The following is a 16140-nucleotide window of genomic DNA, read 5'->3' on the forward strand; positions in this document are numbered from 1 at the left end:
TCAGTGCAGGAAATTAGAGCAGTAAGGACTCCATTGTTGTGTGCAGAATTATTTATACACTGGATTTTCTTTAGTACCTTTTAAGAAACCAACAGGAGTGTTTTATCGGTTTTAAAACCACGAGGCAAACATCTGGTGATAACATGCTTGTCATCGCATGGCGGTTGGCCCCGGAAAATGCCATTGAAAGAAAATTCTATTCTTCTATTCAGCACAGATTATCTCTACAAAATTAAACGTACCAAGGGGTCTTCTGAAAAGTCACTTTCAATTGAATCAACTGGCAGAAACCAAAGAAACGATTAGCTGACAAATCTGCTTCAAAGTTATTACAAAATTGTCATCGCCGGAAAAGGACCGAAATGAAACAACCAAAGTTCAGAAATCGTGCCATTTCACATTGTGGCATGCAAAAATTTCTTAATTGCACTCTTTCATGAAACCATAAGGAAGCTTTCGAATTCAACTCTTTTAGGGAAGTGGGTTTTCTTAATTGTTGTTGACACGTAAACAAATAAACTTTTCAGTAAAAATGTGTAATATGTGATTTGAATATTATTGCCAGTCAACGCGGATGAACTGAAACAAAATAAACTCAATCGAATTCACAATAGGGAGCTTACGAAACGAGGACGACGACGGCTACGAGAACTTCATTTAAAAATACGAGTTCGCGTTATTCATATCACTACGAAACTATTTCATGTCGTGTCGCGTTAAAAATGTGTAGTACCTGTCGAGGAATTAATCTGGTATGAGTGAGTTGGAAGCGTAGAGAGAGAACTGAAAATTCATCGTCATGTGCTAACGTCCTCCACAGAACCTTGAATTTGGTCATTTCACGTCGTCATTTAGGAGATGACGGCAAAGAAATGTACCAAAATGTAAAACGCACGTGCAGAGCGTGCAGAGCCATTGTTTTTGCTCACTAAACCTATTGTTTTATAGCTTCGTCGTTGCCGTCGGCGTCGTCGTTTCGTAAGCTCCCTAATGACTCAAATAAAACGCCGCTATTACAAAATGTATGGCTCTCGTCGCCGCAGACATAATCATCTTTGTTGCCAGTGATCGGCATTCGAACCTTAAAAATGTTACGTAACTTACGCAAGTCGCCAGTGGTTTACCCTCGTGAATTTATAATTATGATTCAAATCCCTGCAGGCCCTCTCTCGACTTCGTCGCTCGTTCAGTCGCTTTGCAACCTCACTTCAAGTTCGCTTTGATTTCTCAATCGAAGGGTTTCGAGAGGGAGACTTGGAACAAGTCTAGTACAGTTACTACGGCGATGAGAACGTCATCTAAAAATATAACTATAACTCCGCCTTACTCATTTCGCGATAACTCCAAGTCGTTGGGCATGGAAAAGGTGAACCAACTCTTCAGGAATATAATTGGTGCAAGTGGTGTTTATGTTTGGATTTAAAAAAAATGAAAATTTATCGTCGGTTGCTCAAGAACAAAACTTCACTCGAAAGAACTTCAAAATAAACATTTTGCGCGATCGTAACTTTTTTTGCATTTCTTTCACATCTTGTTCGAGTTGCAACATGTTTGCGAAAGCAGTCTCAGGCTTCAACTGAATTGGCAGGGGAGACGTTGAAACGCAACATCGAGTTTATAAACATTTGACTTGTTTAACGCCACTTGAAGATCATCCCAGTAAGCGAAATAAACAACTTAAACAGTTGCAAGCGAGCCTGAAAAAAATCGTTCCTAGGAACGAGGAACGAAAACTCTTGCTGAAGCGTACGAAACAGCTGAGTTTGCTTTCGTGGAAGGCACAAATGCAGTCTGTTTATTTTATATGTGACAGGATCTCTGTTTCCGTTAAAACAACTTGAATTTATGGCACCAAGATACCAACACTTTTCTAAATGTTTAACAATTGGGCGAAGTCTATAATCTTTTTTGAGTGACACTTTTATGAAATAATGTCAACAACGTCGTATTTTATGTAAAAAGGTATTTCATTTTGCCCAAAATCATATTGTTCCGCTTAACTATGGAAGGAAAAGCGCATTTTAAGATCCTCTTCCTTCTGAGTCTGGTTTCGTCGGTTGTTGGGCATGGGCGTCTGATCGACCCACCCAGCCGTAACTCGGCTTGGCGGTTCGGTTTTCCCAATCCTCCTCACTACACGGACAACGAACTCAACTGCGGAGGGTTTAACGTTCAGTGGAAAACGAACGGCGGCAAGTGTGGGGTGTGCGGCGATCCCTACCACGAGAAAAATCAGCCACACATTTGGCCAGGGAAATACGCAAATGGTATCAAAACCAAGACATATCGAGAGGGCCAAGAGATCGAGGTGCTGATTGAGATAACTTCCAATCACAAGGGAACATTCTTCTTCAGGATCGGAGAACTGAAATCGGAGCCCATCACAGAAAAACAACTGGTCTATCAGCTGAAACAACCGGATGGCTCAGTTAGCTGGGAATTACCAGAAGGTACAAAGTACTCAAGTTCGTATGGTCTAATGGTGATTTCATTATCAAGGTAGAGGACTTGTTAGTTGATCAAAGACAAAAATGGCTAGGACTGTGATATTTCGTTTCTCATGCGTTGACCCCTCCCAAAAAGCTGTCGAATGGATGAAACCCGTAGTGCAAGGTAATAGTTTGATATTGCTGCTTTTGCTTATTAGGCTCTGGTAATGACGTCTTCAAAATCAAGCTCAAGCTACCCGCGGGTTTGACCTGCAGTCGCTGTGTTCTCCGTTGGTGGGAAAGGACTGGAAACAACTGGGGTTGTGCAAACCCAAGTAATTGCGGACAGGGCGGGAATCCTAAACAGGAAACTTTTGTCAATTATGCAGACGTGGCTATCATTAAAAAGGACGGCAGCCTCCCGCCAACACGTTTATGTGTTCTCCGTTGGTTGTTTCAGCTGATACCGCGCACCGGTGGCTCAGTTGGTTAAGCACCGGGCTGTCACGCGGGAGGTCGTGAGTTCAACTCCGGCCGGACCAACACTCAGGGTCTTAAAATAACTGAGGAGAAAGTGCTGTCTTTGTAATGACATCTGCAAATGATTAGACTTTCAAGTCTTCTCGGATAAGGACAATAAACCGGAGGTCCCGTCTCACAAACCTTGTTCACATATAACACTGTGGGACGTTAAAGAACCCACACACTATTCGAAAAGAGTAGGGGACGTGGTTCCCGGTGTTGTGGCCTATCTTCATCACTCACTTGCATCATCACTCATCATGGGTTGGGAGGGTTCAGTGGGCTCATAAATGGACTGATAGCGGCTGCCATCGGCGCCCTTAGTATGCTGATGTCCGAGCCCACTGTAAAAAATGTAAATAGGACACGTATGTTTGTCCTATCAATCAATCGCGACATTACATTCTCTAAGTCAACGAAACGCCCCAGAACGAAGCCACCCCCTACTGATGCACCTAATCCCAGCAAGTGTAGGGCTATTGGCCACTGGAGAGGAAACGCATCCATGGATAACTGGTGCCAGCGATCATGTGGCAGAGGCTACTGCCCCAGTAACATGTCTGCTTGTAACTGACAACGAGCTCGAGCTCGTGCTTGTTTTGTGTATGATCATTAAAAGTACATCCCTCGAAGTTTAATTTTTTGAATTCAACCTAGAGAGAATCTCTCGGTAAAGATGGAGTAGTCGTCCTTTTTTTTTTTAGCTCATTCCGGAGGCACCTACCGGAGAATTTTTAACGTTCAGGGGTCAATTTAATAAAACTTTTAAACGTGTAATTTACAAGTGTAGCTATTGTTCTCAGACTCTAAAACAATGGCTACACTTTGCATTACACGTGTAAAAGTTTTATTAAATTGACCCCAGGTTTCCGCCCCTCTCAGCTATTTAAGTGTTGTATTCAGTGTCACACAGGGGGAGATGTTGGGGCTTAGTAGTTAACTTGCTCTGGACTCCAGGTTAAGTAGCTTGGGTTCACGACCAGCAGACCCAGTCGTCACGTTGTGTTCCTTAGGCAGCAAGACACCTATACTACTCTCACATTGCCTTGGTGGTACTCCAGTGGGAGTAGAAATACTCCTTGTCGTTGAATGCTACAGAAATAGGGATAAGCTCCGGCTGGATATATCTTGTCGCCTGAAAAGACTTCACCTTTACCATTTGAGGGATGTTTATCGTGGTATTTCATTTAACCACGAAATCGGAAAGCTTATGAGTAGGAGCGAACAACTGCCCTTTATTCCTGTCACGGCGTTTTCACAGACCTATTTATTTTTAGATTGAATTTCCCGCGAATGAAATTCCCGTGAGAGCCCGATGACCAATCACAAGAAACTAAGTTGGCGTCATTGGGTACCGGACCGGAACGGCCTTTCTGTCCGAGGGAAAAGGTAGTCTAAAAATAGGGTTAGTAAAAATGCCGTGACACATTGGCTTAGTATGGAAGTTGTTCGCTCCTAGTCATGAGCTCCCGGCATAAACTATTCCTTTGGTGCTTCACAGACCGACGTTGACTTCCCTGTCCTTCGGAAAGGCTGTAGGTGGTTGGAGAATATTTGTAGAGTTTTGCCAGTGGAGAAGTAGTATAAAGCACTTAATCGGGCACTGTCTCACCGAAAGAAAAAAAAATATTCCATTACTTTCTGTGCTCTTTCATAAGTTGGAGATTCGGAAAAGTTGGTGTCGACCTCGTTGCAAACCCTTTTATCACCTTGGTAAATAACCGTAACCGGCATTGTTATATTTCACATAATAGGCGCGCTCTGATTGGCCAATTTAGCAGGCTGTATTCCTCAGTGCTGCCCGCTGATTTAGAAGTTTGGTTTTGTCCCTCGGCTTAGAGGTCTTCAGATATGATGAATATCTTACTCGCGTTCCTTTCTCGGGTCAGTTTGTAATTTTTTGCTCCTCTTGTTGTTGTTGATGTTTTTTCTAGTTCAGTTCATGGCCCTCATGAAATTGAACTGAGAAAAAAAAACACTCGGGTCGTAACTTACATGAAGCATCCGAAATGGCTTAAGGCCCGGAAAAATGGCCTCAACATCCCAGCGATCGATTTTGTTGAACAGCGACGTTGAGCCGTTCTCCCCAACCCCCAACCCCCACCCCCCCCCCCTGTCCCCTTTTCAACCGTGTTGAAATATTTTGAATCGGAGTTGAATCCATGTTGAATGAGTCGAAAAGCGTTTAAACTTTGCTTCGACACCCGTTCAATATTTCGTTGTCATCGCGAATGTTAAATGAAATTAGAAGCCGTTTTCCCCCTTTAGCATTGTTTGGCTATGCGCGTGAGCACTAATCGGTCTCTCAATGACGTGTCGGTAGTAACAGCCGCGGCTGCAGCCTGGGACTGAATGCCGGGCCTCTCAGGAAGTTTGAAAAGTGGATGATGTGTTGAAAGCGTTTTCCCACCCCAGCAGTCATCATCGTTCGACAATTAACAAATTGATTTCAGTTTTTCATGCGTCTGTCCTGTTATTGATCACGAATTTCGTCATAATACTAGTTATAGCTGTCGCTAAAGTGCCAACGAGCCAAGCTTGCGTGATCTGGCGGCTGCAAACATCACACGGCGTACTCGTGCTTAACTCTCATTGGTTATCGCTACGGTCAACATTTCATCGCTTTGGTCTACATTACAGCTTTTGGTCTACATTACACTCAAATTTGAAGCGCTTCTGAGATTTCGTCCGCCTAAAAATCTTCTCGCGGCTCTATAAGCTGCCGCCTCGCCAGGCCTTCTGTCTTCAGAAGGCCTGACTCGTTGGCAATTATCCAAAGTAGCTGTGTATCGCCCCGTGGATCCGCAGACTACTTTGACAAGGTTATGACGAAATTCATAATCAATAACAGGACAGACGCATGAAAAACTGATATCAATTTCCTTTTTACAACTAGTTATAGCTGTCGCTAAAGTGCCAAAGAGCCAAGCTTGCGTGATCTGGCGGCTGCAAACATCACGCGGCGTACTCGTGCGGCACTCTCATTGGTTATCGCTACGGTCAATATTTGATCGCTTTGGTCTACATTACAATTAAATTTGAAGCGCTTCTGAGATTTCGTCCGCCTAAAAATCTTCTCGCGGCTCTATAAGCTGCCGCCTCGCCAGGCCTTCTGTCTTCAGAAGGCCTGACTCGTTGGCAATAACAAAAAGGCAGAGGGGTCAAAATTAAGTCACAACGCGAGAAGAAAGCGAGACAAAAATGCGAGAAACTTCAATCTGACGCAAGCAAGATCACGTCATCCTCGCATAAATTATAAACTTATGTGTCTGTCCGCTTATTGACAATAAAAATTAACCAATGAGCGCGGGAGAATTTTGCAGTCATTGTAAAACACCGAACAGACGTTGAAGCTAATGTCGAAGCCGTTTTCCCGGGCCTTTAGTAAGATGTATTTATTTTTGACTCCATACAAAATACAGCGCCGTTTGTATGTTTGGCCCAACCCAGCTGTGTTAAGCATATGCAACGCCACGCAACAAAGGATCAATTACGGAAAAGTCGTAAGTTCAGAATTTCATTCAAAGTTTCCAAATACACCTGCATTTAAGTTTGGCGACCAATTTCGCTAATACAAAATGACATTTCAAGTGGAAAAGTCCTAGAGCTGACAATTTAACTTCTCGCCGCTGAGCTTTAATTTAACCATCATTTTTCTTTGTAATCTGCCCAAGCAAATACGATAAAAGCAGGCCGTCACTACTGAATCTTTCGGTGAAGATCAATGAACTGGAAGATATCAGCTGTAGAAAAAAGGGAATTTCGTGTTTCTGGGGCTGACATTACGGAGGATTTTGAGTGGTGGACTTTATGAAACAGGAGAGCTTCATACCTCTGGTGATTGCTCAGGGTTAGGAGATCACCTAATAACCTATCACTTTTCAAAATCAGCACTGATTCTGACACCATTTTAAAACTTAAGAGACTGTTATTTACTCAGCTAATAGCAAAGTTTTATCTTGTGTTTCAAGCAACGGTTGTGCTATTTTTCTGCTTGGGTCACTATGGGATTTCACTAGATCACGCGGTTTGATATATCATCGCCCAAAATTAAGCGTTTGAAGAAACATGGTTATATTCCGTTAAACCTTTACAGTCTCTGGCTTTGGATTATCCATGAGTATTTCGAGCTCTAAACCAGTCTTCTGGTCATCCGTACCTACAACTCAGTTCTTTTGTCAAATAAATTGAAAAAGTAACTTCCTTTTGAAACCGACTTGTGTTACGGAGTTTTCCCGAAGAAAGAGAGATTAGGATCGTTCAAGGAGTGGGGGGTGGTATTCTATTGCTCTCAATGTCGAATTTGTGGTTTCAGGTGGGTGGAGGAAGACATCTTGCTGTTTACATAAAGAAACGGTAATGAACATATACCGTAAACCGTATAACTCCCTTTTTGTAAGCTTTTATCATTTTTATTTTGCATTTCTTTTTGCTAATAATTCCAAAAGTCGGATGAATTTTCGGCATTCTAAATAGAAACAACTCATACAATACCATTAGCAATTAAATATGATCATTTAATTGTTGGCTGTAATCTGGTGTATTGCAACTCATCATTAACAACAGTACAGGGCCGTTTTTAATTGCAGACACAATGAGAGGAAGGGCAGTATCCTGCTGCACAGTTGGAAGTACACCACTTATCCATGCCAGGTTGATTCTTGTATGCCTCTGTAGCTTGACATCCACCAGACGGGGCTTTACTTGAAGGGGGAGGCTTTTTCGCCTGTGTAGAAGCTCTTTGTGTTGGGTTAGTGTTGGTTCCAGGGGACTTTGTCGTTGCCACTGGTGCTCCGGTGGAGGTGATTGAAATATCTGCACAGTTCACAAACGTTTCCTGTTTTTTGCCCTTCCCAATGCCGCAAAGTCCGTTGTCATCGCAGCCCCAATTATTTCCAACAGTCCACCACCATTGTAGCACGCAGTGACTACATGTTAAATCTTTGGGAAGGACAAGATCGATTTCAAACTGTCCGTTTCCTGAGGAATGTAACTGCCAGGTGTTGGACCCATCGGGTTGCAGGAGGACGTGGGTCAATTGATCTTGGGTGATCGGACGGCGCATCACTTTTCCCAGGCTAAATCGAAAGAATCCCTGATGATTTGACGTAATTTTGATCAGAACCTTGATGGTCTCTCCTTTTTTATACATCTTAGTGATGAAACCGTCTTTAGCATACTTCCCGGGGAAGACGTACCGAGGTTCTTTGGCGTTGTATGCGTCACCGCAGACCCCACATTTGCCATTATTCGTATCCCATTGTACGCTAAACCCTCCACAGTTTAGCTCATTATCTGTATACTGTGCAGGACGACCAGGAAAGAACCGCCAGGCACTGTTCCTGCTGGCCGGATCAAGCATCATCCCGTGACCATGAACCAAGGCGATGATGTTCACAGCAGCAAAAAATCGAAGAGTTTGTTTCCAGTTGGTCATACTTCCTCAGTGTAAATCTCATACAAGGGTCGCCTTTGGTACCACACACTGAGAAATGAGCTTCTCGATTCTTATTAAGTATTTCGGGATGACGTCATTCGAAACATAGAAGCTGATGTCAAAATTGTTTGCCTGCACAATTCCTTCTTTTTTTCTCAAACTCAAATATTTGGGTTGGAAACTAGTGAGCAGCACACAGCAACTGATCTTGTTAACTTTGTTTATTATCCGACCGGTTTCCACTGATCAAACAGACAGGATATGACATAAATCCTGCGGAGAAAAGGTGTATAGTTTAATTTTGGGCCTCACGATTTAACGTTAAATCACCTTTTCTACGCAGGATTTACGTCATATCCTGCACGTAATTTTTGTGGGTGTTTTGCTGTTCACACCCTTACCGGTGCTTTTGTACTATAACTTCATGTATAAAACTAGTTCCCTTTAGACATCTTGTTAGAATCCCTGATGAAGTCCGTTTGATCAGACGAAACCGGTCGGATAATAAACAAAGTTAACAAGATCAGTTGCCGTGTGCTGCTCACTAGTTTCCATTTAAAAATTTAACTAATGCTGGAAACGTCGTGGTCTATTGACACCACCTGGATACGTAATTGTGTGAATATTAAAGTGTGCAACTAGCCTTACTTAACATTTAAAAAGTTGTGTAAAAAGCTGTGTTTGTTGGGGAAGATGCGACAATGCTAAGCTTTGTTCACTAAGGTGCGGGATTGCAGAATATCAAAATATCACAAATGATTTGATATTTCAAACTTCGTCACCAATCACTTGACCCTAGCAGAGACTTGATATTTTGATAAGATCATGAGATCTTGATATTCAAGTACCTCTGCAGAATATCAAAATATCATTCCCTTCTATCAGTAGAAAAATCTCATGATATTATCAAAAAACCTTTCAAGAAATGTATGAGAACAATTTTGATATATCAAAAGTGACACAACCTATTGATATTTTGATATTCCGCAATACCGCCCCTCACTCGCTTTGAAAACGGTGGCGGCAAGATGAAGAGAGCGAATTGCCACAAGAAAAAAATCCAAAGAGACTAAGTGTATTGTCAGCAGCCATTTAATTCACATCATCACAATCATGGAATCATTATTTTATATCTCAGTCGAGAATATTTTTGAACGAGATGCTTCCGTGAAGCATACACTGGGTTGCCTGTGGTACATGCTACAGAAAATCAGAAGGCACTGAATTGTGTGGTATTGAAATACAGCATTCCAGTCTCTGAAGAATAACAAATAAAAGAGAAGCGAGAAACATTGGCTTCTGGGCTGATAATTTTCAAGTTCCCTCACAACTTCGTTTTACCACAAGTGTGCCCTCTGAGCATCTGACAGCTTTCTAATACTAAATTTCACTGAAGTCAAGCCCTGTTTCGCGGGGTTAGTGTTAGGATAGGAGACCAAAACAATAAACCCCTCATAAAAAACAGAAACATCTGACCGAAAATACTATTAACGCTAACAAATGTGAACTCAGCAAGGTACAGATTTTGTTAGCTTGCTTTATGCAAAACAAATATTGATGAAAAAGCAAATAACTATTGATTCACATGAACCCCCAAAAATAGAGCTTTTTAACGACCTTTAAGTGGAATATTTTTTTGGAATTTCGTATTCTCTGTCAAAATTTTGCATGAGAAGCTTGAAATTTCCACAGTGTAAACATCGCCACTCGCACAGGAAATTTAGTCGCTGATTTACCAGTTCGTCGAGTTCTCGTTAATATTTTACTTAACTGTGGTGTTATGTAGAACACTGAAATTAAGCGGCAAGTTCTCTGGTAACTTTTTCGAGTTGGATACCAGAGACGGAATCGAACACCTTGAGTAGTCTGGCTATTTATAATTTTATTTGTTTGTACTCAACTGTGCACAGTCTTCATGTAAAAAAACAATTTGAAATTTGACTAATTCTTGTTCGTTAAGAATCATTTGGAAGAACGTTTGTTGTCCATTTTTTGCTTCATCATTGAAAGAAATGGTTCTGCAGTGAAGGATTGATCAACATTGTTCCAGATAAGTGACTAGGTAGTGTCCATTGGCTTGATATTCACGAGTACGCATTTATCGATTTAAAAAGGCCTTGCAAATCCCACCGGTTCTACGTCCCCCAAATAGGAATGAGGAGTTTATTTTACAAGTTGATGCTTCGGATAGAGGATTCGGGGCTATTCTGTGCCAGAAAGATAAGAACGGTGTTAGGGTCTCTAGGAATTGTGTGGGCGGTTGAGTTATTGAGGTATTATCGTTTTGGTAGGACTGTCAAATTGCAGACCGACCATAATCCTCTAATTTGGCTCAATCAGGTACGAGACAAGAGCAAGAAGCTGCTGAGGTGGAGTATCACGCTTCAAGAGTATGACATGATCATTGAACATAGAGCTGGCCAAAAGCACGCCAACGTTGATGCCCTTAGCAGAGTTTGAACCCATCATAGTTTTCTTACGCCGCCCCTTTTTGTAATTACTTCTTTTTCTATTTTTGTGTTACCCACTCCAAAAATAGACTAATTTAGGGGGGAGGTGTCACGGAAAAAGTTCCCTTATCGCGTATGTCTTTTTCTTCTATTTTTATTTAAATCATTGTATCATAATTGTCAAATTGTAGCTCCCATAAGTGTTGATTATTTAGTGTTAGTAACGTCACTTGATATCTTGTAATTAACGTCATATTGTTATGTGGAAAAAATTAAGAATGCATGTGAAGCGTTAATTTGTGAGCTAAGAATAGGTGACAGGGCGTTGGCCCAGGTTATATATATACCAGGGCAAAACGTTGGTTGTTGGAGAAGAAGTGGTGCAATGTTGGCGCGTGTAGGAAACGCACAAGGAAAGGTTGTAACACGAAGGTCTGAGGGAGAAAAGGTAAGGAAAGGAGCTTTATTTAAGTGTCTAGTCTTCTAGCGCCGCCTGAGCAATAATCGGGGACACTGTAAATTGAAATTAACAAGTTAACGCAAATCAATTCAAATTTTGGTTTTTGAGGAGAGGGGAAACCGGAGTACTCGGAGAAAACCTCTCGCTGCAGAGTAGAGAACCAACAAACTCAACCCACATATGACCCCGAGTTTGGGAATCGAACCCTGGCCACATTGGTGGGAGGCGAGTGCTCTCACCACTGCCTCATCCCTGCACCCCAAACATGAGAAGATGGAAGGAAAAGACCGAGGGAAAAGGAAGGGAGGGAGAAGAAAGGAAAAGACCGAGAGCTAAGTATATCACTGCTAAGAGACATTAGCGGGAGTCGGCCGGAAAATTTCAAGACAAAATCCATTTGTCAGCGGCGGCAAGAAAAGAAGTCAAACGAAGAGATTAAGACGCTAAGTTTTAGAAGTTTAAGAAACGAGAGAAGAAACTGGTCAAAGCAAGAGAACTGAAGAACCAGAGTAGAAGTAGGCGCCAAGGCGTGGAGAAGTTGATGTGGAAACTGAATTGCTGTTGGTTTGTTAAAGAGCTGAACTGCTGGTTTGTTGAAAGACTGAACTGTTGATTCACTGATTTGTTAAAGAACTGAACTTTTAGCTTAATTTTATTCCAATTTCTAGTGAGTGGAAAGAGCATTATTGTCTTTCACTGTTAGGAACTTAGTAGAAAGTTTAGAATTAGTATTAAGTATTTTTTCCTTCAAAACTTGTAGCTTTAATAAAATAGTCTCAAACATTTTTCAAGTATATGTTTTGTATGGCGAGTTCGTGGGAAGGGGTTTGTGTGTGGTTATATCTAATATCCGTTTGCGTTTATACCTCGTGTCGCCGTGCAAAGGGGAAGACTCACGTCACCAAAGGTTACTGACCTTTTGATTCCTCTGCAGAGACTGGAAAAGTAGTGACTTAACATTTTATCATTTCCGGTTTTGTTTGTAGCCAGCTCCAATTGCTTTTTCTCAATGCAAATTTCAAAATAAACGATTCTTTTTTACCCCCACTGTATGTGGATCAAAATCCATTTTTAGTTATATTAAACGGGAGTAATTTTTCTGGTGTTTTCTTTCTGCTGGAAATTATTTTTGCGGATCAAGTACATCCGCAAAATCCGCAAAAATTACACCCCGCGAAATAAAAGTGCTACACCGTGACTCCCGGCTTTTGCGATAGCATTTGGTGCAAACGTAAACCAAAACAAAAAAACTTGACCTGTCACCAGATTAGACTGAAAAGAAGAGAAATTATGAAGCGGAAACAGTATGTTCAGTCCTTCCTTAGTGTGCGGCGTAAACGTTTGCTTAGTGCAACTCTAGACATGCAGAAAAACGTCCGTCAAAGCAATTTGCAGTTAATTTTTTTGCAGACTATTTCACTTAAAGGGGCTATGCCAAGTTATATTAGCGAATCACGGGTTTAAAACTCGAAAATGGTAACGTGGAGAAAAACCTCTCGGTGCAGAGTAGAGAACTGGGGAACCCTGAAACAAAGTGTCTTCCCATTGGTTTTCAAGAAGAACAATGAACAGCGTCTCCAATTGGTGCATTCGTGTTAGCACGAGGAGTGAGCAGGCGCCGTAAGGTTCAAATAGCCAATTTTTGGATATAAGAACCCTACGGCGCATGTTCTCCTACATCGAGTTTCCCAGAGCCTTGGGTTGATCCGAGGCTCTGGTGACGAGAATGATTGTACCATAATTATGTAAGATGTCCATGCACGTGATTTATCAATAGGAGGAATGGGGAACAGAGGGTGAATTGTTGGATATGGCTTCGTTCAGTTCATGAGAGCAGACAAGAACAACTAATCGTCGAGAAAGTAACGAAACCGAGAGAAATTTTGTGAGAAAAATATATCATGGACTTAAACTTTGCTTGCACAAAACATGGACCATAGTTAGTTTTGTTGATAGTTGAGAACATTAGAGTTACAGTAAAATACATGGACTCGAAACACAGTTAATGTCTTTTATTTATAGTTAGTACATTTGTCACGGTTCTTAAGCTGAGCTGCTACACTGATATATAAACTAATAACGATTTATAAGATGAAACTTAAGTATAATCTCTACCGACAAGTTCTTCTCAGTCAAATCTAAGATCGCTTTTTTGGGCACTTACAAATACTGGGAGGGCAGTAACCTTTTGCGCAATTTGATTCGCACCATGTATCCATGGCTTTGTTCCCCTTGTAGTGCCCCACAGCTTTGCATTCATTAGGGTTAGGGGCGTTGGTGGGCATAGGCTTGGTGGATCTCTCTGTAAGAGGCTGGGTGGTACGAGCTGGGGCCTTTGTTGGGTGCTTTGTGGGGACACTTCCATCACTTTTTGTGATTCTGATATCAGCACAATTGACGAATGTCTCTTGCTCTCCCTTCCCAATGCCACAATTACCTGGCCCATCGCATCCCCAACTGTTAGCCACTCGCCACCACCACTGCAATACGCAGTGATCACATGTCAGACCTTTTGGGAGTTGGAGCCTGATCTTAAAGACGGTATTAAACTTTGAGTTTATTTTCCACTCTGTGGCTCCATTAGGCTGCTTCAGCACATGCTTCAGTTTCTCTTGTGTTATTGGGGGATCGCCGATGTCTCCAACCCTGAAAGTGAAGCCTCCATTATGGTTGGATGTTACGTCCACCAGAACCTCAATCTCTTGGCCCTCTGTGTATACCTTAGTAATGGTTCCTGTGGCAAATTTCCCAGGGTAAGTGTACAGAGCTTCGCGTTTTTTTAAGTGGTATGCATCACCACATACTCCACACTTCCCTTTGTTAGTGTTCCATTGCACGCTGAATCCGCCGCAGTTTAACTCATTGTCAGTATCCTGCCGCGGCGTGCCAAAACCGTACCGCCAAGCGGAGTTACGGCTTGCAGGGTCTATAAGGCGGCCGTGCCCCAAGACTAGATCGACCAAGCTCAGTGCGATAAAGACGCGAAAACTCGCCATCGCCATCGTATTTTTGCTTCTATAGCTTCGTAATAACACACTGTCTTTTATACGAAATATTTGTGATTGCAGCTGATTTGAAAAGCCAAACATGGAGCAGCAGTATGCCAACGTGATACGATAGATGTCTTGTGTTTGAAACGACCACAAAAAGAAATAACAGATGTGATGGTTTTGCACCTGTAAGGTTTAGCAAACAATGCCGACATTGTCAGAAGGGGAGCTTGAGATCTTTGGCAGAACAAATACAGCTGATATAACAAAGCATAAAGCGAAAACTCCCATGTGGAATGCGTTGATATGATGCGAGCGTGAAATTGCTATCTGGACAAAAAGCGCCTTGCAAACTTAAGGCTCTGTCTTAGTACTATTCACAACAGACTGTGGAGTGTGCAACCATAAAGTAAAGCCTATTGGGGGGGACGGGGGGGGGAAGAGGGGGCTCTTTTCTTCACGGCCGTATAATTTCGTTTTTGTTTGTAATATTGCTAATAAATGCTGCGGGTACCTTGGATATTTTGTCTTGATTTGTTTCCTAAGCCATGATCCTTTCTCTCGTAATACCAACTGGACTTCTGGGAACCCTTTTGAGAAAATGACGCTTCTTAAAATTGAGCAACACTCTCCATACCTCCTGCCGTCACAAAACTAATCCTTTCTAAACCCTGGACGTACTGATCTCGACCTTGAGCTTAATTTCAATTATGAAAAACTCGAATCACTTTTATCTCCTATTAAAACCCATTGTCAAAAATGTTCAACGCTAAAAACCTGTAATTATACGGTTTTTGTTTTTAGTGGGAACAAAGTTCGGGGGGTTGGAGGAAAACGTGATTGACGCAGTTGTGGGCAGCCTTCCGCTGATGTGTCTCAGGAGCAATTCCAGGAAAGGACATCCTCTACCCTGCTTCGAGGTCTCCGTTTCCAATCTCAGTAAAATCCAACTTTTATTTGATTCGATGTGATTTTTAGTCTCTCCGACTATTGAAGTACTTCTAATTGGATACATAACCTTAAAATTGAGTTCCGTGCATTCACGACGTTAGAAATATAAAACTGTTAAGAAAGTTCTAATGCAAAATTGTTCTGAAATCGTTGTGCTTCGACGACCGCAATGAAAGACTCGCTAGAAGCCGTCAAAACTCAAACCACAAATTCAAAAGGAACGCGACTTCAATGTGGTTACATGGGAAGAAAAAAACCCGATTAAACCACCTTTTAAAAATACGCATCCACTTTTTATAACGCATCCGTAAAAATAACAAACGGTTTAGTGCCCAAGGAAAGAATTTGTGGAGTAACTTCTTCCACTAAGTATGAGCTATTACTGGTATTCTGTTTTGTCGCTGTCGCTCTCTTTTGCTCTCCTTTCGTTTCTGTTCTAGACATAGGTCCTCTAGGCAAAATTTTCAATGCATAGAAAAAAGCAACTCTACGCAAATTAAAAATAAAAAGTCAGCTTTAAGTTTATATCTCTCTGCAATCTCGACCCCAGGGCTCTTCTCTTGACTGAAATAAAGTGACTTCTCATTGGTTTTCGTGAAGAACAATCACATGCGTCAATGATTGGTGCATTCATGTTAGCACGAGGAGTGAGCAGGCGCAATTGTTCACTATGAGAACCCTACGGCGCATGTTCTCCTACACTGAGTTTCCCAGAGCCTTGGGTCGATCCGAGGCTCTGGTGACGAGAATGATCTCTCCGATGCTTGACTTGAATAACTGTGTGGACCACAGATATCATGATATGTCAAATTGGATTGAAACCAGCGAAAAATGCAAGAAGAAAACATCTTCTAACCGTTTTCCACCTGAACACGAAAAGCGTTGACTGTGTAAGAACTAT

General features: G+C 41.9%; 4 protein-coding genes across 6 annotated transcripts in view; 2 read left to right on the forward strand and 2 right to left on the reverse strand.

Moving 5' to 3' along the window:
• Positions 1-10746, forward strand: part of LOC137978759 (60 kDa lysophospholipase-like) — a 20132-nt gene extending 9386 nt beyond the window's left edge. Inside the window, exons 12-13 of one of the 3 annotated variants that reach the window (XM_068825812.1) lie at positions 1-21; positions 10729-10746. The exon at positions 1-21 is cut by the window's left edge and continues 160 nt beyond it. In XM_068825812.1, the coding sequence (XP_068681913.1) occupies positions 1-17 (17 nt within the window). In that variant the 3' untranslated portion in view covers positions 18-21; positions 10729-10746. Of the gene's footprint in view, positions 532-10728 lie in introns of those variants that run through there. The other 2 variants (XM_068825811.1, XM_068825813.1) reach the window with 2 other exon arrangements.
• Positions 837-3583, forward strand: LOC137978763 (uncharacterized). Its single transcript, XM_068825816.1, has 3 exons — positions 837-2450; positions 2648-2862; positions 3355-3583. Exons 1-3 carry the CDS (start codon positions 2003-2005, stop codon positions 3523-3525), a joined length of 834 nt encoding a protein of 277 aa, XP_068681917.1. The 5' UTR covers positions 837-2002; the 3' UTR covers positions 3526-3583.
• On the reverse strand, positions 7342-8630 carry LOC137979102 (uncharacterized). The gene has a single exon (XM_068826281.1). The coding sequence runs from the start codon at positions 8386-8388 to the stop codon at positions 7531-7533; it is 858 nt and encodes a 285-aa protein (XP_068682382.1). The 5' UTR covers positions 8389-8630; the 3' UTR covers positions 7342-7530.
• A 2549-nt stretch (positions 10747-13295) lies between the features above and the next one.
• On the reverse strand, positions 13296-14328 carry LOC137978761 (uncharacterized). Its single transcript, XM_068825814.1, has one exon. It carries the CDS (start codon positions 14298-14300, stop codon positions 13437-13439), a length of 864 nt encoding a protein of 287 aa, XP_068681915.1. The 5' UTR covers positions 14301-14328; the 3' UTR covers positions 13296-13436.
• Between the last annotated feature and the right edge of the window lie 1812 nt (positions 14329-16140).

This window comes from Montipora foliosa, chromosome 12, assembly GCF_036669935.1.
Source record: "Montipora foliosa isolate CH-2021 chromosome 12, ASM3666993v2, whole genome shotgun sequence".
NCBI lineage: Eukaryota > Metazoa > Cnidaria > Anthozoa > Scleractinia > Acroporidae > Montipora > Montipora foliosa.